The sequence below is a fragment of the Cuculus canorus genome, chromosome 1, assembly GCF_017976375.1.
Source record: "Cuculus canorus isolate bCucCan1 chromosome 1, bCucCan1.pri, whole genome shotgun sequence".
Classification (NCBI taxonomy): Eukaryota; Metazoa; Chordata; class Aves; order Cuculiformes; family Cuculidae; genus Cuculus; species Cuculus canorus.
This window is the reverse complement of record NC_071401.1, coordinates 45,984,587-46,009,143: the sequence shown is the minus strand read 5'-3', so window position 1 is coordinate 46,009,143 and position 24,557 is coordinate 45,984,587. Positions and strand designations below refer to the sequence as shown.

General features: G+C 43.4%; 1 protein-coding gene across 1 annotated transcript in view; it reads right to left on the bottom strand.

Annotated features, from left to right (window-relative positions):
• Window positions 1-3,739: 3,739 nt before the first annotated feature.
• PRCP (prolylcarboxypeptidase) overlaps window positions 3,740-24,557 on the bottom strand; it is a 37,433-nt gene continuing 16,615 nt past the window's right edge. The window contains exons 2-9 of the mRNA XM_054077865.1: window positions 21,340-21,480; window positions 20,165-20,266; window positions 19,668-19,849; window positions 18,344-18,501; window positions 16,853-17,025; window positions 15,463-15,627; window positions 12,999-13,186; window positions 3,740-6,484 (exon numbers count right to left, since the gene is read on the bottom strand). Of these exons, the coding sequence (XP_053933840.1) occupies window positions 6,280-6,484; window positions 12,999-13,186; window positions 15,463-15,627; window positions 16,853-17,025; window positions 18,344-18,501; window positions 19,668-19,849; window positions 20,165-20,266; window positions 21,340-21,480 (1,314 nt within the window). The 3' untranslated portion in view covers window positions 3,740-6,279. The remainder of the gene's footprint in view (window positions 6,485-12,998; window positions 13,187-15,462; window positions 15,628-16,852; window positions 17,026-18,343; window positions 18,502-19,667; window positions 19,850-20,164; window positions 20,267-21,339; window positions 21,481-24,557) is intronic.

Here is a 24,557-nt window from a genome sequence, read left to right as displayed (position 1 = left end):
AGTGCCTCACTACCCTCAACGGAAAATGTTTCTTCCTAGTATCTCATCTCAATCTCCCCTCTTTCACCTTAAAACCATTCCCCCTCATTCTGTCCCTGTGCTCCCTAATATAGAGCCTCTTCCCAGCTTTCCTGTAGGCCCTCATTAAGTACCCGAAGGCTGCTGTAAGGCCTCCCCAGAGCCCTTCAAATCCATGGCAGAATTCATGTTGGGATGCAGTCAGCAAGAAGGTGGTCAGGAGAGATGTAATCCTTACAATGTTGCAAGTACTTCAAAGAGTAAGTGCTTTCAAGATGAGTCCAAGCGTATCTTCTACCAAGAGATAAAGCTGAAACCATGCTGTTCTCAGGTTTCTTCTGTGGCATTTTGAATCATAGAGGCATTAAGATTGGAAAAGACCTCTAAGATCATTCAGCCCAACCATCAGCCCAACACCACTGTGATTACTAAACCATGTCCCAAAGTGCTATGGCCACATGCTTTTTGAATACCTCCAGGGAAGGCAACTCCACTGCTTCCCTGGGCAGCCTCTTCCAATGCTTCACCACTTTTTCAGTAAAGAATTTTTTCCTAATATGCAATGTAAACCTCCCCTGTCACGACTTCCTCTCATCCTATGACTTCTTACCCTTGCAGATGACACCAAGCTGGAGGGAAGAGTTAATACGCTTGTGAAACGGCAGCCATTCAGATAGATGTGCTGAAGGAGATAATAAGAACCTCATGAAATTCAACAAGAGCAAACATAAGGTCCTGCCCCTTTGAGAAGGAAGGACTCATGGCAGTTGTGCAGTCTTGGCACTGACAGCCTGTGGAGCAGCTCTGCGGAAAAGGTCCAGGGGATGCTAGTGGACATGTAGCTAGGCATGAGCCAGCCAAAAGAGCAGCAGTCTCCTGGGCCATAGAAACAGGAGCTGAGCCAGGAGATCCAGGGATGGGAACTTCCCCTTCTTGTTGGTGCTTAGTGACCACAAATCAAATATTACATCCAGTCTGGAGCATCCCTGTAGAAGATATTGATCAAAGGGAGCAAGTTGAGGAGACGACCACCGGGATGGGGCTCAAGCACTTGGTCTATGAGTAGAGGATGGGGGAGCTGGACTTGTTCAGCCTGGAAAAGGAACAGCTTTGGTGGCACCTAACAGCAGTCCCCAGGGCCTACAGGGCTCATTAAGAAGACAGAAGGATTCTCCATGATGGTGCATGGTGGGAGGATAAAGACAGTGCATGTAAACTGAAACAAGAAGTTCAGACTAAATGCCAAACTCTTCTGCCAGGCAGACAGTTGAGCAAAACGCCCAGAGAGGCTGTGCAGGCTCTGGCCTTGGAGGTTTTCAGGATCCAGCTGGACATATCACTGAGCATCCTGGTCTGACAACGTAGCTGACCCTGCTGGGAGCAGGAGGTTGGACCAGAGACTCCCTGAGGTCCCTCCAACCTGAACCATCCTGTGCTTACTGATCATACAGCAGCCTGCTGGGGAGATGCCAAGGCCTTATCTACACAAACTGCTTTCTCCTTCTTCAGAAAATTCAGTTTGGTACAATCTGGGATTGGTTTTCAGCTTGTGCATTAAGTTCTTGAATACTCTCTTTCCACAACAGAGAACCCAGTGCCAGCTCCATGGCCAGGGTAGCCAGACAAGCGTGTAGGGCTACACCTTCATGAAGAGGATGAACTGATACTGAGGTACCTCTTTTCCCTGTGTTACTCTGCTGGGTGGTGAGAGGAGACAGTGCATTTCACTCCAGCTGGAAAAGGCAGCAGCTTAATAGCCTTTTCCTCCTTCTTTGCTGTTTTGAGGATGATTGGATAGCAAATTACAAAATGCAACCTGTTCGCCTCTGCTATAAAGCCAAATCCATGTGCTAAAGAGTCCCAGAGTCACCACTTGCTTTGATGAACACTTCAGCAAGGCAGGGGATTCTACTTATCTTGCTAACTGTAGCGGAGAATAGGATTTGCCAATGTTTCTAAGACCTGTGTATCCAGATGGACATGGGGAAATCAAAGATTAACAAGCACAGACCTATGAAAAGTGGAGGAGCTGAGCAACACCAGACTGGTACCAGCTGAGGTCCAGTTACAGCTGCATCCTGCAGCATCACCCCTTGATGCCTTTCCCTCTGTTTGAGCACGGCTGTGTTCACCCCTGCTCAGGCGATAACTTGGTAGCAAGTCAAAGTCTTTCCAAAGGGCTGATATGGAAAAAAGGACACTTGGAGAGTTCCCCCATGCCATGGATCCACATGGGAAGGGCTGCTCACCCAACAAACAAAACCAGGCAGGGTCCTGTCATGCAAGCAACTGCAAGCAGCTTCCCTACATGCTCAGAAAAGAGAAAGCGCTTCTGTATTTCATGTTGTGGGGGCCTTGGTTTTGCAGGAGGGCAAAAGGAGGACCCTCTATTCAGGTCGCAGTGAAAGGGAGCAGAGGGTGCTCGGCTGCCTGCCGGAATTGGCCCCATATTGGTTACACCCTCAACTATTTGAGGAAAAACTTGGCCTCTCAAAGCTCTCTGCCTCTCTCCTGTGCCTTTGTATTCCCTGGAAGGTGAAGCGTAAGGGTATAAAAAGCTGCAAACAAGTTCCTACCTCTGGAGACCAGGCATTTACTTTAAGAAAGAAAGACCAATTGCTTCCCAGAGCATTGTCCACCCACATTAGAGAAAGGATTAAGCAGATACATTCAGCTATTCTAACAGATTTTCTTTAAACCTTGAATACGCCTCTCACACTCAGTAAGATAATCACATTAGTTTTGTCATTAAAAGATCCCTTTTATAGAAAGTACCTAAACCGCTTAAACCACCCAGAGAGGTCGCATACATTAGAAAACAACAAGACAAACGGAAGGGATTTGCTATTCCCAGTCCCAGTGTTTCACTGGCCCTGCTTTCTAAACTGGGGGATTGAAGGAAAAGATTTTGCAAATCACCAGTGGAGGGGAAAGGCCCAAGAGCTGGGCAGGAGCCGGCCCCACCCCAGGGAGCCCTAGTTCCCCACCGAGGAAAAGCCTGGATATAGCACTGAGGTCTACGGAAAATACATTTCACACTACAGGGATGCCCATCCAAAGCACCGCAACAGTCAGCTGGCACCCAGATGTTCACATTTGGCACTCAAAACTGCAAGATAAGCAGTGGCTGGCATAGTTGACTGCTGTCTTGGAAGGAAGAAATGCAGGGTGCAACCTGATAAAGGAGCCCATTCTCACTCCTCGCTGACGAGGGCATTTGCTGTCTCCAAATCGCGCCTTGGGACCGGGGGTACCCTCAGCGTGGGGCTGCCAAGGGGGCAGAGCAGGTCCCCACCTTGTCGAGGTTCATAGTAGCAACACAATTAGCAATACAACTAATGCTCTAAAGCAATTTCTTCATTAGGCTTGTGTGATTGAAAGGACATAGAGAAGGAAACTGCCCTAAATTATGTGGATAAAATCATTTCAGGTTTTTGGGTGACAATTAGTTTTAGGTTGGGGGCAAAAAATGAAAGGCTTACTTGGGACTTCAACAGTCACATCTCAGAACCTGGAGGCAGTGGTGTGAAATCAAGACATCAATATAATATAGGAACACAAGGCTACTGATGTCAGTGGAAGCTGCAGTCAGAGGCTCAGCATCTTGAAAATTATAAACCAGGTTTATTTGGGTTTTTTTAACAACAGGAAGGGAAATTTGAAAAGCCCTTAAGGACTCATCCCAGATTATCATCCTCAATTCAGACCTTTTGCTGTTGCTTCGCTGCTCATATAACACACAGTATCTGCTAATCTGCGCTGCCAAACCAGAACATTTTAGTTCCTTAATATGGGGAGACTTAAAAGTGGATTTATAAAGTTATTTTTGTGAGACCAAGGCTTTGGCTTAAAAATGTGTACAGAGGTTAGATTATAAAAAAACCTGGAGTCTCCAGTAGTAACACCCAGCTAAACATCAACACCGACGCTGTCATGGCAAATAACAGAGACAGAACCAACCTTCCAACTGATCATCTATAAATCATTCCTACAGAGTAGAAATCACAGATGCAGTTTCAAAGGAAAGATTTCTGTTTTCATAGAGTCATAGAATGGTTTGGGTTGGAAGGGACCTTAAAGATCGTCCAGTTCCAATGCCTCTGCCATGGACAGTGGAACATTCCACTGCATCCTGTTGCTGAAAGCCCCATCCAAGCTGGCCTTGAACACCTCCCGGGATGGGGCATCCACAACTTCTCCAGGCAACCTGTGCCAGTGCCACACGACCCTCAGTCAAAAATTTCTTCCTCATATCTCATCTAAATTTCCCCTCTTTCAGCTTAAAAGTGTCCTCCCTCATCCTATCCCTACACTCCCTGAAATGAGCCTCTCCCCACCCCTCCTTGAACTGCAGTAAAGCAGGACACTACCATTCATCAATTAAAGCATAGGAAAATACAATGGAATTTCTAAAAATTTGGCTGTAACCTACTTGATTAGGAAAACCATAGTTTTTTATTTGTTTCACAAAAATTCAAGGTCACCATGTTATCACAAAGTACACGAGTACAAGAGTGGAATATATTTACAGCGGAGTGCCAAAAATTGGAATTATTAGAACAGGGATTACCAATAGCTTTCAGTCAACAGGTTGCAGGTGAGATGTATGTAGCTCTCCCTCTTCCATGTGGTTCTTCAGCTTTGGTCTTGTTCTGTATAGTCCCTTAAGTAATTACCTTGCTCAAGAGCATGAAAGGTTTACATTGCGGAGTCTGAACATGAATGCCATGTTTAACACAAGACGACGGAATGCCAGGAACTCTATTGGAAAGAAGACACACAGAAGTGTACTAAAAGATAAAATTTCAATGTTGGGTTCACTTTGTTCCCAAAGGACAGGAGGAAGCTGGAAGCAGAAAAGGCCATCTGGTTCTTAGGAAAATATCAGGCCCAACATCAAACCTGAGAAAACTTTTCAACAGAACTGAAATTTTAAGAGTTTGGGGACAAAAAGCCTTGCCTGAGTCTTTCTGAAATGGAGTTGTCCTTTAAACTGCAAAGAACCCTTTCTGAAGAAGAGCTTCAGTGTGAACAGAGCCAAAGCTGCAAAACGAGGGGACTGCCCCAGCCATTTATTAATGTCAAATATGCTGTCTCATGAATCAGGGCAGTTTGTCTGCTTTGGAAGCCTTACAGAAAGCTCAGTGCACCTGGCTTGTTGAGCTCAGCATCAGGCTTTAGGCTGATCCAAGAGGATGGCTGCATTCTGTGTTTTGAATAGTTTGTCCTGCAAACAATTTTTTTTTTAAAAGGCTTTTATTGAGGAGCCATCAGCAAACAGATCATGCAGAATTTGAACAATACACAGAATGGGGGGAGAGGGGGGGAGCCCACACAAGGCACAGCCCTAATTATTTGTCACTTCATAAAATCTAGCCAGCACAAGTGTCACACTTGCTCTTCAAGAGAATAGCTTCCTGATTTGAAGAAGCTAAAGTGTTTGTGGGGGATACATACATACACACACACAAATATACCCAGAGTTTTCTCTGGCAAGCATCGTCACAGTGGTAGATATTTCAGGACTAGGAAAAACAGCAAAGGAAGAAACAAAACCCTGATACAGATTGTGCACTCTCAGCCAGCTATCAGCAGAGTGAGTCTGGGTCCAGCCCTGACTATTCAGTACAGCACAGAATGGAAAAGCTACCTGAGGAAGCTTTGATTAATAAGCTGCCAGAAAACAAAGGCGGAAAAAAGATATTTACTACTTTTCAGCATTGATTGCAGGGCTGTTTAGTTTCTTCATAAATGGCACAGCCAGTTTCCCCATGCCTTCCCTACCTCTCCACCAAACATCACAGTAAGATGCGCTTTCTGTTCCCCCATTACCGCCATTCCACTGCTATGATAGTTTATGCCAGGTGAGGATGTCTGAAATTCAATCCCACAGAAGGCAGCAGCTTCATCATCAACAGCACTGCCATTTAATCCACTGTAGATGCCAGGACAATTGCTCAGCACAGCCAGCATCAAGCCTAGAACAGGAACTCTACCATAGAGTACAGCATTTGAGAAGAGCAGAAGAGGGAAGCAAGAGAGAACAGGTGGCTCAACCCATGCACTTTGACTAAAACCTATTATCTGAGAATGCTCTCCATCCATGTGCCACCTGCTTGGCTTGGGCACAAGCAATGGTTACCACTGCAACAGAGGTGAGGAAGCAGGACTGAAGTGTTCAGAGGACTCTGAGATATGGCCTGGCCCTGCTCCCAGCAAAGACAAAAGAGGTGGAATGGCCACCGTTGTTGTAGTACCACTTCAGTGGCTGTGCCGGGCCTTTTCAATCCACTGCTTCATGTAGCAGATTTCCAAGGCTCGAGCTTGCTGCACCGATCTGGGGTCCTCAGGGTTGCGGCTGCGTAGGTCCAGGTGATGGGCTCCATCTGGGATCAGGATTGCCACGAGGGAATTGCTGATGTTCTGGGTCACCCCACCTGCAGACCACGGGTCAAGGCCACCATTGCTGTAAAAAAAGACACCTCCTTAGGGCACATCTGCACAGTGGGCAGCTGTGGGGCTGCCACTCACATCAGCACACCCATGCTATCTTTAAACTGGTTTTGCATCTGTACAGACAGGAGCAGACCTCAGCTCTGGATCAATGCCTTGAAACCAAACCTCTGCTGAGAGGAGCCTTCTTGACAGAGTTATGGAGCTATTAGCAGCTGAAGCAAGGCTACACTTCTGTCATTAATGATCTGCTAATTCACAGAATCATAGAATATAAAGGTCGTTAAAGACCTCTAAGATCACCCGGTCTATCCGTCAGCCCAATACCACCACACCTACTAAACCATGCCCGGAAGCCATGGCTGCACGCTTTTTGAACATGTCCAGGGATGACCACATCCCTGAGCCGCCTCATCCAGTACTTCACCACTGTTTGGTAAAAAAATTTTTTCTAATATCCAATTTAAACCTCGCCTCATGCAACTTGAGGCTGCTTCCTCTTGTCCTATCACTTGTTACTTGGGAGAAGAGCCAGATGCCTGCCTGGCTCCAACTTCCTTTCCAGGAACTGCAGAGAGTGATGAGGTCACCCCTCAGCCTCCTTTTCTCCAGATTAAACAACCCCAGTTCCCTCAGCCACTCTTCATAAGACTTGTTCTCCAAGAACAGATATTATACAGATAATAATCTATAATAGTGGCACAGCCTCTGGAGATAGATCTGCTGCCACCTCTCACTGTCATAAAAGGTTCACATTCCCCTGCACCGAGACATGTCCAAATTCCCAAATAAAAGCACTTTCCTTTCCTTCTTCACAGTCTGCCATAAACTAATAACTAACCAACTAGACACTTTAGAGCTGAATTTTCAGGAAGTTCTACCGCTTGCTGTCTCAGCTGGATGTCAACCTGATTTTGCAAATAAATGCTTGGACTTCCATTAGTCCCCTTATTTGTAGTAATAATCATCTTAAAATAGAATCACAGAATCACGGAATAGTTTGGGTTGGAACCGACATCAAAGATCATCCAGTTTCAAGCCCTGTGCCATGACCTACACTCCCTGATAAAGAGCGCCCCCCCCCCAGCTTTTCTATGGGCTGCCTTTAAGTACTGTAAGGCTGCTATAAGGTCTCCCTGAAGACTTCTCAAGGCTGAACAACTCCAACTCTCTCAGCCTGTCCTCATATGGGAGGTGCTACTGCCCTCAAATCACCTTTGTGGCCTCCTCTGGACTCGCTCAAACAGATCCATGTCCTTCCTGTGCTGAGGACTCCAGCACTGAAAAGAAAGCTTTCATCCCTCAAGAAACCGTCTAAAGTTACTCTTCTTCTGCGACAGGACAATTTAATGCAGCTTAGTCCCCCTCCTCCCTCAGCTAAGTCAAAGAAAGGATCCCCTGCACTGTAGATCTGGCTCCAAATAATGTCTGGCCCACTCAGCAAGTCAATGGCTGAACAGGGATGAAAGTTTTGCATCCTTCATTTCTAGTTTTGGACTTGACTGAGTAATCCCTACTACATCTTGTTTTTCTGTATCACAATCTTCTCCCATGTGGTCCATCTTTCTGCACAAATAAAGTAACATCTGTATACTTATGAAATTTGCACACATCTGGATCTGTTCCTTACTTAAAACACTGGACCTACCCACAAAAGAAAATATTAGAGGTTGAAAGCATCACTTTCTAAGAAAATCTAAGAAATTAAAACATCCTTGGACATTAAGAGATATGCAGTTAGAAAATACCATAATAGCAGCACCAGAAAATAACAGAGAGAAATAATGAGTAAAAAATTATATTTATAGAAATGGAATAAAAACCTGACGAGATCTGAACTAAAACTTAAGTTGTTTCTTCATTGAAAAAAAAAAACAAGTATCTTGAATCCCTAGATCTTTATTTTCAGTGATTCTAAATATGACTTAGGAGAAGAGAAACATCTTGTAACTGCAAAACAAAAAGCACACAGAGCTGACCAATAAGCAAAAAGCATTCGATTCAAAAGGTTGCCTGAATCAGTAGAGCACCTTGGCAACAGGGGGATCAGTTGCCGAGAGACCCAAGATGTACATGAACTTGGATCTTCTGGTCCTAGTCATGTGGAAACTGAGTGCAACACAAGAAAACAACACTGTCTGGCTTTTCTGAGAGCTTCTGGCTGTAGCCTCTGCAGCTCCTGCCAAATGATGGCACTGGAGGCACTGACGCAGTTCAGGAAGTGATACTGGTTGACAGGAGGGAAGATGGAGGGCTCACCACAAAATAACCATAAGTCTTAACAGTTTTACAGAATATGATAATTCAGTACCAACTGGAATGGATTATTTATGTGTCAAAACTAAACATGCATGTTTAGTAAACATACTCAGTTGCCCAACTTACCGGAAAGGAGTTTCCCAATGTGAACAGAAGTAGTAAAAGAAAAGAAAGAATAAAACATCAGCTCTGCCTTTCTGACAGAGGCCAGGCAGGTACAGCTTCAGAAAAACACCTACCGCAAAATATTGGCACACTAGTCCTGTTCATCATATTTCCTTGACAGCATAAATAGGGCCCTGCCTATTCCACAACAGTTCCCTTTCCTGTCATCTCTTCAGAGCTGCCTTAGCCCTGCCCAGAACAAGGAGAGGATTTACACAATCTTAGCAGCATTGTCTGTGCATCCTTTTTTAACATGCCCACTCTACAAAACTGTCAAGTTTTATTAACTTTCTTCTCTCAACTTTTCTCTTCGGTCAGGCACTGTTCCACCTTCCTCCACTCCCTTCTTTCATGCTAACAATGCCCTCTTCCGCTCATAGTTCCAGTAACTCTCAAAACAGACCCTTCACTTCCTGCCTCTCCCTTGCCAGTGCAGAATTGGATAGGTGGGTGCCCTGACTGAGCAGGTATGATCCACATAGACTGAAAAATATCAGATTTTAGACTGTGCACACTAAATTTCGTACTGTCTGGTAACACCTAGACTGATGTAGTATGTTGATGACAAGACACTACCAACTGTTACATGCTCTCTGCCACCACATGTATGTACAGCATTAAAATGCCATTTCCAAGGCTGTGCGGCACTTCCAAAGTACACAGTATGTACCAATAAGAGTATCAGGAACAGTAATTACTGGAAGGGAGAAGGTAAACAGGGTTCCGAAAAAAACCTCAGTTTCCTCAAACTAGCATTTTAATAAAGATTCATTGACCAGGACAAGGAGGTAGCATTAGCCTACAGGCTGAGTAAGCACTCACACACAAATTACAGATTTCCAAGAATCATAGAATCACGACATGGATCTGTTAGAGCAAGTCCAGAGGAGGTCATGAAGATAATCCAAGAGCTGGAGCACCTCACATACAAGGAAAGGCTGAGGGAGTCAGGGTTGTTCAGCCTGGAGAAGAGAAGGCTCTGGGGAGACCTCAAGGCAGCCTTCCAGTACTACAGGAAAGCTGAGGAGGGGCTCTTTATCAGGGAGTGCAGGATGAGGGGGAATGGTTTGAAGCTGAAGAGGGGAGATTGAGATTGAGATGATATTAGGAGGAAATTCATTACTGTCAGTGTGGTGAGGCCCTGGCACAGGCTGCTCAGAGAAGCATAGATGCCCCATCCCTGGAGGTGGTTCAAGGCCAGGCTGGATGAGGCTTTGAGCAGCCTGATCCAGTGGAAGGTGTTCCTGCCCATGGCAGGGGGGTTGGAACTCGATGGGCTTTAAGGTCCCCTTCAATCCAAACCATTCTATGATTCTATAGAATCATTAAGGTTGGAAAAGACCTCTAAGATCATCCAGTTAGCTCAACACCACTGTGCCTACTAAACCATCTTCTCAAGTGCCACATCTACACATTTTTGTAACCCCTTCAGGCATGGGGACTCCACCACTTCCCTGGGCAGGCTGTTCCAACGCTTCACCACTCTTTCAATACCAAAAAGAAGGTACCAAAGTGGCAATGGAGACTCCTGTGTCGATACCACACAACATGTATGACACATTTTGAATCTGCAGAGTGATTTACTGCTTGCAGAAGTAGAAGCAGCAACACCGGTTTAAACATCCTGGCCAAATCACATTGCAGCTGGACAAATCCACCCATGCTTTCCTTTACTTTGGAGTATTCTTCCCCTCTTGCACTAAACTGTGTAAGTTGTCTGACACTTGAAACACGGTGCTTTTTACCCTACAAGGACCCACATCCCCTAGTAAACATAGGGATATTTTTTTGTAAAGCACTCTGCAGCGTTCAAGGATAACAGGCTCTTATATAAAATGTACAGTAATGACAAAGTGTTTGAAGAGAAACTACCCAGCTTGAGATCTAAAGCTTTGTGTGCACTGCACTACTTCTTCATTCATTTGATTGCTTTCAAGCTTTTTCTCATTTCAAGCTCCTTCAGCTGGCATAAATTCTTAAACATTTATTTAGATTTGTTTGCTTTTCTATGGCTTACTGAGCAGATTTCTACTATACAGAGCTGTGGAGCCTTTGAAAAAAAGCAACACTGCAGAAATTAAGTTAAACCAACACCTTTTTTGGTTTTATTAAAAACTTTTCCCCCAAAATAAGTTAGAATTTCTCACTCTAGAGCAGATATCCTGCTGGGACAGGAACAGCAAGAGTCAAACAAGAACAAAGCAAGAGACCTTTGGAGCCAATGTTAGCATTAGCAGACCAATGCTAACAGCTGAAATGCAGAGAATAGAATCACAGAATGCTTTGGGTTGGAAAGAACCTTTACAAGTCATCTAGTCATCTAGTGCCACGGGCAGGCACACCTTTAACTTGATCAAGTTGCTCAGAGCCCCATCCAACCGGATCTTGAATGTTTACAGGGATGGAGTGTCCATCACCTCCCTGGACAACCTGCACCAGTGTTTTACCACCTTCATTGTAAAAAAGTTCTCCCTTATATCCAGTCTAAATGTACCCTCCCTTAGTTTAAAACCATTATTTTTTGTCCTATCACAACAGGCCTTGCTAAAATGTCTGTCCCCATCTTTCCTACAGGCCCCCTTTAAGTCCTGGAAGGCTGCTATAAGGTCTGCCTGAAGCCTTCTCCTCTCCAGGCTGAACAAGCCCAACTCTCTCAGCCTGTCAAATAATCCCCACTTCAAGCGAGGACTTTTACTTCTAAAATATACACCTCTTTACCAAGTCCAACAGACTAATTCTGAGTTTTGTTTAACAAAGTGGCAGTTATTTTGAAAAGGCCTTGCACAATTATAACCAGAGCAATGAGGAATATATACCCAGGATTTCACAGTGTGCAAGTAGTACAGCAAGTCAGAACTTTCATTCTTTACTGAAAGAGTGGGGAAGCACTGGAACAGGCTGCCCAGGGAAGTGGTGGAGTCTCCATGTCTGGAGGTGTTTAAAAGAAGTGTAGCTGTGGCACTTTGGCACAGAGTTTAGCAGGCACAGTGGTGTTGGGCTGACGGTTGGACTGGATGATCTTAGAGGTCTTTTTCAACCTTTATGATTGCACAATTCTAGGATTCTATGATTCTATAATTCTAACTCCTGAAGTGCAGGCTTCATAGGGTTTATTAAATGACTCCCTTACTCCTTAAATACCTAATGAACAGCTAGTCCTTAGCTGTTTAAAACTTTCTATTTTTCTTTTTTTTCAGACACGTGAACCTCCTGGTAAAGAAAGAGGAGTGTAACCTTAAAAACAGAATCACAGATGCTTAAGTTTGGAAAAGATCTCTAAGATCACCAAACCTAACAGTCAGCCCAACACCCCCTTGCCTACTAAACCATGTCCTGAAGCGCCATGGCTATATGCTTTTTTAATGCCCTAGAAATGAGGAAAGTGAAGGCTGAGCAGAGAGCAAGCAGCACACACTAGTTTTTGCACTAGACTAAAACATTTCTTTCACCTTTTGACCACAGACAAAGGTGTTTCAGACAAACTGTTGTACAACCAGTATGCCTTGCTCGAATGGAAACATCTCTTTGTATCTAGATCTTACACAAGTTTGTTGAAACTTGCCTAATTAACACTAAAAAAAAGGGTGATTTGCAGTAAGAGGAAAGTTCACCAAGTTACTTCCCTTGCTTTTCTGTATCAAAGGAAAAGAGGAACATCACGCCAGCTCTGACACAAGGCTATCACCTTGAGCAACAGTTTTAGTGACCAAGATCCTGTGTTATAGCTAGAGCTTGTGTAGACTTTCCTTGTGTAGACTGTGGAAGAGACAGTGCTTGGGATTCATAAAAGCTAGATGGATTTACCAGCATGGGAAACCTGGACTTCGGCCAAAAGATAAGAAGGAATCCACATAGGAAGAAAATTACTTTGGCAGAATCCCAACCCAGATTCTTCTTTTAGAATCACACAAGCAGTGACAGAACAGTTGGCTTCTTTGGCTACTGCAGACTGACCATTTTACTCCCAAGAACAACACAAAGGACACCCATCCTTTATTCAGCTGGAGTGGTGGACACATCCTTTTCCTACTTAGGCCAGGCCTTCTGCATTGACAGCCCATACAGGTGGAAGATTCCACTCTAGAAGCTAAAACAAGGCTCACCTGAAGATGATGTTGCTGTGGGAACTGATGTTTTTGCCTCCATACATGGAAAGAATCCAAGAGGGGCGAGGCCTCACTCCCCACAGCCTGAAACACTCTTCTGAAAACGCATCAAAGTCCCATTTCTGAGGTTCGAACATGTCATTGACACCATCTGTGCACATTGGCATCACCATCTCCGTGCAAGCCTGAAAGAAAGAGGAGGGCAACAAGATGTATTCCCAGGAGACTGTCTGAGAGCTGTTAGTGCTTAGGTTGGAAAAGATCCTTGAGATCAAGTCTAACCATAAACCTCACGCTGCCAAGCATACCACTGAACCATGTCCTGAAGTGATACATCCACAGAGCTTTTAAATTGCTCCAGGTATAAGGACTCGACCACTTCCCTGGGCAGCCTCTTCCAGTGCTTGACAAGCCTTTCTGTGAAGGATTTTTTCCTAATATCCAGTCTAAACTTTCCCTGGTACAATTTGAGGCTATTTCCTCTCATTCTGTCACTAGTTTCCCAGGAGAAGAGCCTGATCTCCATTTGGCTCCAACCTCCTTTCCAGGAGCTGCAGAGAGCTGCAGAGAGCAATAAGGTCTCCCCTCAGCATCCTCGTCTTCAGACTAAACAACACCAAGGCCCTCAGCCAGTCTCCATAACCCCTGTGCTCCAGACCCTCCCCCAGCTCCATTCCCCTTCTCTGGATGCACTCCAGCAGTTCAATGTCCTTTTTGCAGTGAGGGGCCCAAAACTGAACCCAGGATTCGAGGTGTAGCCTCACCAGTTCCGAGTCCAGAGGGACAACCCCTTCCCTGCTCCTGCTGGCCACACCTTTTCTGATCCAAGCCAGGATGCTGTTGGCCTTCTTGGCTACCTGAGGACACTGCTGGCTCACGTTCAGCTACTGCTGACCAGCAACCTCAGGTTCTTTTCCACTGGGCAGCTTTCCAGCCACTCCTCCCCAAGTCTGTAGCATTGTATGGGGTTATTGTGGCCCAGGTGCAGGACCTGGGGGTCTCATACAATTGAATCTCATATAATTGGCCTCAGCCCATCAATCCAGCCTGTCCCAAGCTCTCTGCAGAGCCTTCCTGCTCTGGAATACATCAACACTCCCACACAACTTGGTGTCATCTGCAAACTCGCAGAGGGAGCATTCAATCCCCTCATCCAGACCATGGATAAAGATATTAAACAGGACTGGCCCCAACGCTGAGCCCTGGGGAACACTACTTGTGACCAGCCACCAGCTGGATTCAGCTCCATTGGCCACAACTCTCTGGGCTCGGCTGTTTTTACTGGCGAAAAGTACACACATCCAAGCCATGAGCAGCCAGTTTTGCCAGGAGAATGCTGCAGGAAGCAGAGTCAGAGACTTTACTAAAGTCTATGTAGACACCATCCACAGCCATTCCCTCATTCACTAAGCAGGTCACCTTGTCACAGAAAGAGATCATGTTGGTCAGGCAGGATCTGCCTTTCCAAAACCCATGCTGACTGGGCCTGATCACACTGTTATCCTGTACACAGTATGTGATAGCGCTCAAGATGATCTGTTCCATAAGCTTCCCTGGCACTAAGGTCAGGCTGATAGGCCTACAGTTTCCTGGATCCTCCTTCCAGCCCTTCTTGTAGATGGGCCAGAACACAGATACCAAGCACAAATTTCAGCTTTCACACTAATTATTCTCTGACACCTTAGCAATACTAGCTATAACAGAAAACCAGATTATATCCTGGAAGAAACATAGTCTCCCATCATGGCAACTGATCACTTTTCCCATTCCCACGAGCCTTCAGGAGCAGGCTGTGAATGTGTTGTTTTGGTCAGTCTAGCTGCGATATTCTTTGTACGGTGTTTCCCCCCCCTTTCTCAGAAGACAACATATAAAGCCTGTGCATCTCCCAGGGTTGTCCGGAACAAATTCATCAGAGACAGTAGCCAAGAGCAGATGGTCACAATCTGACTGCATATAACTGTGTGGCGAGTTCTTTGTAATTGGAATGGGGAGAGCAGAATGCCCTGGATCTCTTACAGAAGGGATCTCTATTTTTGTTACCTATCTAACGGGAAAGGTTGGGTCTCAGTGAACTACAGGGCAAACAGCTTTAGTTGAAAGGAATCAGTATCAACATATCCTGACATATTTGCACACAGAAATGGGGCGGATGGCTGAGATGAGGGGATTAGAAGACCAAGATGCAGCTGCTGCACATCATTTTCAGTCAATATGAAGAGCTGAAACTCAACAATTAGCTAGACAATGAAGACATAACTGAAACCTCTTGGGAAAGCTTCCTCTCTTTTGTGACTTGCCCTCCCCACTACAAGCGTACTTGCTTCACGCTTACATTTGTCATTAGTACATGAATTACATCTGGTGCAATACATTGATAGTTAAAAGACCTGACAATTCTTATCAGCCGTAGCCCAAAGCAAATCACCAAGTTACAACTTAGAAAGGATAGAGCACATACCTGATAGTACCAACCCAACTGGCCCAGATTCTTTGTTGCAGTCTCAGATATGTCTAAGCACGAGGCTTCTCCTGAATAATTGTAATATAGATTCACTGCCTGGAAAACATTCTGCAGCAACAATTTGTCTGAGAGACTAGGATCCTTCAAAAACTTGCAGACTTCCTGCAACAAAGAGAGAAGGGGGTAGTAACTCTTAAAATACGTGAGACCTGATGGGTTATCAATTTCTTTTTGAAATACAGTCAGATCACTTTCAGAAAGCATCTCTCTATGTAATGATATAACCTGAATGTTATCATAACAAGCAGTATTCCACTGGAATAGCGCACGCTACAATGAGGAACCTTCTTAAACTCCATACTTCCCGATTAAAACCAGAGCAACTTTAATATCTCATTCACCAAGCTTTTCAATCCATTTCATAGAATCATAGAATGGTTTGAGTTGGAAGGGACCTTAACGATCATCCAGTTCCACCCCCCTGCCATCGGCAGGGACACCTTTCACTAGATCAGGTAGCTCAAAGCCTCATCTAGCCTGGCCTTGAACACCTCCAGGGACGGAGGTTCCTGTTCTTTAAAATAGATAATACTTAAGAAAGAGTATTTATCTCCTCTGTAATGAAAGACAGCTGGGCTTGTTCAGCTTGGAGAAGAGAAAGCTCCGGGGAGACCTTATAGTAGCCTTCCAACACTTAAAGGGGGCTAGAGGAAAGATGGGGAGGGGCTTTTCTTTCAGTAAAGAAATTTTTCCTAATATCCAACTACCCAAATGTCCCTGACCTCCTCCATCATTTACCTCTACACAAGGGAAATCTTTTATTTTACATTTAACTACTGTTTGATAGCCAAAAGTCTAAATATTTTATCTATCTCCCCAGCCATAAAATAACTGCAGATAAACAGAGCTGCACAAGTGGAATGAACTGCAAGAAGAATTGTTCTGCTTTGAGAAGTGACCCTCCAAGGAATACACTTGTGGGGATCCACATTTCCTCTCTCACTAGTTTTCCCATATCAGAAAAGACACATGCTCAAAACTTTAATTACAAGCTCTGCACATTAAGTCTGGCACCAGGAGCTCTAATTGCATGTGCTTTATGTGCAACATTTCTGCTCCTCAAGAACAACTCTGCAAGATAGCTGAGTATTTGCAGTCATCCCTGTGACTTTTCTTCATCTATGTTCTTGATGCAACCTATTAGCCCTACAAGAGGCAGTTAGTCAACAAACCTATTGATGCACTACATGATATCACCCTGGTTCTCTTTTTTCAGCCACATTAGCGCTATAGAGGCCAAAATGAAGGAAAAAGCGCAGACTGGGAGAGCAGGAGAAAATTAATTAAGCAAAATGGTCAATTCTACTTGATATTAGTTCTCCATTACCTGTATAGGCCAAGCTGGCAGAGGCTGTAGGAAGTTAGCTTTATAGGGATAGTTCACCATAGCCAAGTTTACCCATGTTTCACTCAGCCAATTTTTCATTACAGCAGCGTCCTGAAGATTTTTTAATGGGTCACACAAATGAAATGCACTGGAAAGCCACTGTAGACCTGCCTCTTTAATAAAAAAAATAAAATAAACTAATGTTTAAAGTATTCTACTATTAACACATAGTTGTGGCTGCTGATAAAAGAAATATTTCACAGCATAACTAATCTAGTGACATTATTCCACATACACACAAGCATAGCAGATCAAATTTTAGTCAGCATCTCTAAGTGAAGGGAAATAAAACCTGTATGCTTCAGTGTATGAGTATGTCACAGTTATGATAACTCTTTTCAAAAAACAAAGAAAGATTTACAAGGCATTTTGCATTTTTTGATAGAAAATATTGAGGTGCTCTCCTTCCAATGAAAGGAAAACTTCAAATCAGCTAGCTCACAGTGCAAGGACTACTGATAGATAGATCTCTTGCTACTCTCCTGGCCTTTCTTTTCATTATTTCATCTAGTCTAGAACTGGCCCAGTTCAGCTTCCCTGATTTTAATCAGCTGGCTCATCATACAGACTTTCTCTTTAGGACACTAAACTCAAGTCGCAAGGTTTTTATTTCAATCTAATTCTTTTGCTGTACAGTGAGCTCATGTGATATAGAATCACAGAATCATTTAGGTTGGAAAAAAACCTTTAAGATCATAGAGTCCAACTGTAAACCTCACACTGCCAAGTTTACCACTAAACCATGTCCCTAGGTGCCACATCTACATGTCTTTTTAAATTCCTCCAGGAATGTTGACTCCATCACTACCATGGGCAGTCTCTTCCAGTGCTTCACCACCCTTTCAGTGAAGAAATTTTTCCTAATATCCAATCTCAACCCCCCCTGTTGCAACTTGACGTTGTTTCCTCTTGTCCTATCACTTGTTAACTGGGAAAAGAGACTGACATTCACCTCGTTGCAACCTCCTTTCAGGAAGCTGCAGAATCATGGAATCATATAGGTTGGAAAAGATCCTTAAGATCGAGTACAACTGAGTTTCTAGCACTAAATCCATAAGGATTGCAGTGATTTTCTACAGCTGATTGCTTCTGTTGCTATTTAAACTCTTGACAGTAACAAATACCTGTCCTACTTTGTCAGAAATGAATACAAGCCTTGAGGTTCTGATCCGGAGTCAGCTCCTGTTTGACCTTAGGGATGTTTGGACAGGGATCATGAATCACACCAGGTGTGAAGGGAGCTTGTGATCCAACAAAGCAGGCATTAAAAAAAATAGTGCTAATTTCATTTGGCAGTTTTCAGTACTAAGTGCATAATTTCAAAAAAACAATACATCTACAGGTGAAAGTTGTAACATTGCTGATTTTACAAAGTCATTAACACAATCCCGAATGTTACAACCTTTTGCAAAAGTATTGGTGATATCTCACCTGTTGAGGAAAGGTGGTTAATAGCGTTCCAGGAATTCCGGATGCTTTCTGAGCAGCCTGTCCCACTATGTTTGAAATCATTAGTCACTATGCTGAAATAAGTGCCACACGGAACCAAATCACCAAATTGCCAGATTGGAGCGGAGGCTGCCAGAGCTCTGCCAAGACACAGAAGAAGACTGTTTAGAAAAAGATATAGATCCTGAACCCCTGCAAAGTGAACTGCCATCCACTGGTCAATACCCTCCCCATGGCCACTGCCTAAGTAGCATTTATAATTCCAAGCATTTATAACAACTGAGCCCTAGGCAAACTAACATCACATTGCAGAACTATTCCATAGGTCCATATCCAAAAGTTATTGAAGGTTTTAAGTCTTGAACTCTGGTACAAAGATATCAGTAAATACATAAAGTCGAAATTCAGCCTTGCTTGCTTTATTATTTTTCATTCTTGTCTAGCAGCTAGGTGTTTCTCACCAGGCATTATGCAAACTCAACTGAAGAGAGTCCTTGCTCACAAAAATCTACTCCCTAACAGACAAAGGTATGGGAATTATTAATCTTGTTTCCCAAAGGGGAACTAAGACACTGAAGAGATTAAAGACCTGCCTCATGCCACCAAGAAGTCTGGTGACACTAAAAAAAATTAGGTGCCAAATCAGCGTTCATAATAACTGTTTTTACAGAACTAACAGACAGCTCTGAAAATACACACCATCCAGAACCTGCTGACCTATGCTGTCTTTATTAGGCAAACAGTGCCTTTTCACAAACTCAAGGCAACTTAATTCCTCCTCCCAGCAGTGAAAAGTTCAAGTCAGCTTCAATTATAGTATTCCTTCCAAGACTGTAATATTTATAGCACAGAAGTAACACAGGCTGAGAAAATTTGGGTTGTTTAGTCTGGAGAAGAGAAGGCTGCAGGGAGACCTTATAGCAGCCTTACGGTATTTAAAGGGGGTCTACAGGAAAGCCGGGGAGGGGCTCTTTATCAGGGAGTGCAGGGACAGGATGAGGAGAAATGGTTTTAAGCTGAAAGAAGGGAAATTTAGATGAGATATTAGGAAGAAATTTTTGACTGTGAGTGTAGTGAGGCACTGGAACAGGTTGCTAAGAGAAGTCGTGGATGCCCCATCCCGGGAGGTGCTCAAGGCCAGGTTGGATGGAGCTTAGAGCAATCTGATCCAGTGGTAGGTGTCCCTGTCCATGGCTGGGGTTTGGAACTGGATGATCTTTAACCTCCCTTGCAACATAAACCATTCCATAATTTTATGATTCTAACAAAATCCTGCTCTGTGTTTGAGCAGGACAAGTACACTCACCCAACTACCACATGGGGGTACTTCATCCTTAACCAGGCTGCAAGCATTCCTCCATAAGATCCTCCTATAGCTATGACAGGACTGTAACGGGCTCCCGCAATGGTTGTCTTTAAGTACTCAATTAGTACTGCAAAGTCTGCCAGAGCTTGTTCAGATGTCAGGTAATTCAGATGCTTGGAATCCTAAGACACAGAAAGCAGGTTATATGGGAGTGATTTCCAGCAGCAGTCTTTCTATTCCACACAGCAGCCGCCCAGTTCTAAATCTGTGCCTGATAACAAATGAAATATTCTTTGAAGGGGTCCACTGAAGTGCTAGAAAAATTCAGGTTATTATTTTTTTCATCCTAGAATTGCTGGTTAAAAAGTAGGATAGTCATGTGCTTGTAGCACATATAAATCTTACTCAGGTTAACAGTCATTGCACTGCAAGAATTACAATAGGCAGAATTACATTTGTATAGAACACACTTAAGGAAGACAAAACAAAACACTTACGCTGAAAGACTCATTCCCAAACGGCAAAGATTCTCCATAATATCTGTGTTCAGCAAATACTAACATGGCATTAAGTTCTTCAGCCACATCCCACATAAAACCCTGGTTAGAAGAAAACAGACATTTAAATAAGTTGCATCAATTCTTTTCAAAGTCTCTATTTCCAATCTCCTGCATTAAACCTCATATTCTTTGATTAGAAGGATCCCACTTTCAAAATACAGCTATAAAGACAGAATGCAAGTTGGTTTTGAAGTATCATGGAAGTAAGAGAACATACAAAACAGATAGTCTGGGACACTTACAAAGAAAAGATGTATATTTTAATGCTGCAAAATATTAAGTACTATTGTTTTGTGAGTGCACACAGGCAAGCCTATCAAACCTCCTATGGCATGAGCTTAACCCAGAGGAAATAACATACACTATAGGAGAAAAGCATGCATTTGAGTTAGGACTGTGTTACAGAAACCACAAAATCTGTTTAGCAACAATCTAGAGCAATGCTATACACGTATTTTCAACTAATAAATTAGTACAATTTGTTATTACTTGTTGACAGGAGCTTGTTACTGCCAGTTATGGAAAGTGGCAGAGACCACCTGCTGGCAGAACAAAGTGTGTAAACAGTCCTTGAGTGCTTTAAGTTCAGTACATGTCATCTCCTGTTGTGTCACTCCTGTTGTGTTTTGTACCAAAGTAACCGAAAAAAGCCCATATGTGCCACTCTGCCATTGTATCAGCCAGGGAACTAAAAACTTCCACGTCTTTTCAGAGATCAAGAACCATCTACCTTTGCTTTCCAGCCCCCTTCATTTCACTTCATATTTATCTTATAAGGGAAAAAACAAAAAAAAAAAAAAAAAAAACTTCAAACCCACCTGTTTTACTCAGGGAATCAAAACTACTGGGATAGGTGTAATTTGGTCCAAAATTTTGCATTCTTAGCTTGAAGCACCTGATAGAGTTTCTTCTAGAAATGTCAGGTGCTGTAGGTGTTCAAGGCCAGGTTGAATGAGGCGTTGAGCAACCTGATCCAGTGGAAGGTGTTCCTGTCCTTAGCTGGGGGTTTGAGGTCCCTTCCAACCCAAACCATTCTGTGATTCTATGACACCATCTCCAGGTTCTTCCTTATTTTTTGGTAAGCCACTACTGGGAATTCATTTTCTACATACCGTATTGTTGCAGAACCATGTGATGTCTCCTTCGTTGCCTGTATAAAATAGTATCGGTCCATTGTCTTTCTTCCAGTGCTGATCTGCTATTAGATACCGCTGCTGGAATGTAAGATTTTCATCAAATCCAAAGTGATCAATCTGTAAGAACAAGGAACAAAGAAACATCCAAAAAGCTAAAATTGATCCTGGAGTCCACTGCAACTGCTAACACTCACCTTGCAGACAAAAAATGAAGAAAAGCAAAAAGCTTTTATTGAGAAAAAAAATCATCCTAATTTGAGGTCTGGAACACCTCCCATACGAGGACATGCTGAGAGAGTTGGGCTTGTTCAGCCTGGAGAAGAGAAGGTTCTGGAGAGACCTCACAGCAGTGTTCCTGTACTTAAAGGGGACCTACAATAAAGCTAAGGAAGGGCTCTTTATCAGGGAATGCAGGGATAGGATGAAGGGGAATTGTTCTAAGCTGAAAGAAGGGAGATTTAGATTTGATATTAGAAGAAATTGCTTCCTCTGAGGAAGGTGAGGCAGTGGAACAGGTTGCCCAGAGAAGTTGTGGATGCCCCATCCCTGGGGGTGTTCAAGCCCAGGTTGGATAGGGCTTTGAGTAACCTGATCCAGTGGAAGGTGTCCCTGCCCATGTCAGGGGTGTTAGAACTGTATGATCTTTGAGGTTCCTTCCCATCCAAATCATTATATGACTCTATTAATTAATTTATATTCCTAGATTCCTAATATATCAAAATTCTTCTGCTTTACAAAGGAAACCAGCCAAAATTAGAGGTGAACCCACTGAAGAGAAATGTTATTTTAGCTATAAAAAAAAAAATCCATGCCCTTTTTATATTACAAAACTGTTGAGGGGTCACAAAGTATCTGATGCAATAAAATAAATAAAAAGAATCATTGTCTTGCAGTGTTTTGAGTTCCAGGAAAATCCCTTCCTAACCTTAAAACCAACACCCAACAACTTTTTTCATCTCTCTCCCTTTTGGCACAAGATTGAAATTTCAGTAGATTCTTGTTTAGTTTGAGTTCTTTTAATTCTAGAAAATACTTATTCTGCATAGTTATGCTATTGACAGGTTTTTCTGATAGTTTTATGGAGTACTTCTCCTTCTCTTCTGGCAATTTTTACTAATTCATGTTCCCTCCCCAGTTCTTTCCACTGCCCTACAAATACCACAAGCCTATAAAGCCTACTTCACCCAAATCCCACAGTGTTTGCTTTATTTCCTCATTAGAAATTTAACTGCAGTTCCTAAGGCCAGTTTTTCAGCTTTTAGTCACACTGGTTTGTACGCACTATTCCCCTTGACACTTCCTCAAGCACTCATCCATACTGGGAAGTTCATCCATTGCTTTTATAAGATGACTCCCTGCATGGGTACAATCTTATGCTGGAACACCTATGCAAGCTTTTGCTATAGCAAATTAAAAAAAAAAAAAATCAAAACACAAAACTACTCCAGAAGAGTCATGCTGCTTAATTGCCATATATTCCCAAATCACTACTTTTATTCATCAGTCAAAGTTGATGAGTAGCTTCCCAATTTTGAATTCCGCCAGCACCAAGCGTCAGCGCCAAGCATCATCTTTTCCTTCCCTCGTTTCTCACTGGTGGTAACAGCCTGACATCTGCTGGCTTAAACATCTCTGCTCACTTATCTCCCTTTACGCCAACTGCCAGATCTCTCAGATGCTCCAGGAGCCAGCCTTTCACACCTCCTGCTTTGAGAGCATCTGCAAGTTGATGTGAAAAAGCACCAAATTACACACAAGTCCAAGCACTTGTTGCTAATGTAGTGACCCAACTGCAGGATCCAGGAAATCCTGGATCAATGAGAGTGCAGAAACTTACTTAGGATACACAATCTGCTGCAAAGATTTTAGCAAACCCTCTCAAAGTTCATTCACTCTTGGGCTGAAGTCGTGCTGGGGCTTACTGCCAGCAGAACATTGAGAATTGCTGGAGGTCTCCGCACGATTCTATAAGGCACACAGGCACCCTCAATAAGCCAACTGCAGCCACTGCTTCCAGACCCAAGTCTGGAACCATAGAACCACAGAATAACAGAATGGGTTGGGTTGGGTTGGGAGGACCTTAGAGCCTACCCCGTTCCAACCCCCTGCCATGGGCACGGATGCCTCCCACCAGGTCAGGTTGCTCAAAGCCTCATCCAACCTGGCCTTGAACACCTCCAGGAATGGGGCATCAACGACTTCTCTGGGCAACCGGTGCCATTGCCTCATCACCCTCACAGTAAAATATTTCTTCCTAATATCTCATCTGAATCTCCCCTCTTTCAGCTTAAAACTATTCCCTTCATCCTATTCCTGCACTCCCTGATAAAGAGCCCCTCCCCAGCTTTCCTCTAGCCCCCTTTAAGTACTGGAAGGTTACTCCTTCACGTTTTGCTCAGCGGGACCATTTACTACATACTCAAAAGTACATGGTGATGTTATCATGCACATATTTAAGGGCTCCTCTTTTCACTGAATTCAAGTGCTGAGAATATACGCTGGTCTTACTTCACACTTAGAATTCACTTGCTCCTTTTTCATTTGCACAGTTGTTATTAATTTTAGTTTCTCCTTCTACATCAAGCATAATCATGAGTGATGAGATGTAGAAAGGCAGAACAAGGTCAAAAACTAAGAAAGTCTTTGGTCCTAAGACAATTAAAGAGAAGGACTAGATAGGGCTCATCTAATAAAAATCATGGTGTCGTTCATTAAACTCCAACACTTCTAGGAAGTATAACTAACACATCTTCTCTTCCAAGTTTGTTTATAAAGGGGACAAGTTTCTAGTGTTATATTTCTATTTCAATTTCTATTTATTTATATTGTTATATTTATATTATTATATTATTTCTATTTAACCTTCCTGGGCAGGCTGCTAACCAGAGACAGGAAAAAATAAGCTTGTGTGTCCTGTCTGCCGTTTTATGGCATGATCTAAAATTAAACATTTAGCTTTAAAACTTATTTCTGCATCCTTCCTGCCTGAAGCCACAGTGCCAACTACAAGGCTACACCACAAAAAGCATTCAGCTTTGCTGAACTACAAAGATACATACTCAAATCTTCTCAGTGCGGGCAGCTTAATGTGCAACAGACAAAAAACATACAGTGTACCGGGAAAAAATATATGGAAAAAAATCAGAATCATCTAAGGGACAAACATCCTTTTGGCACCAGACTGAGGTTATTCA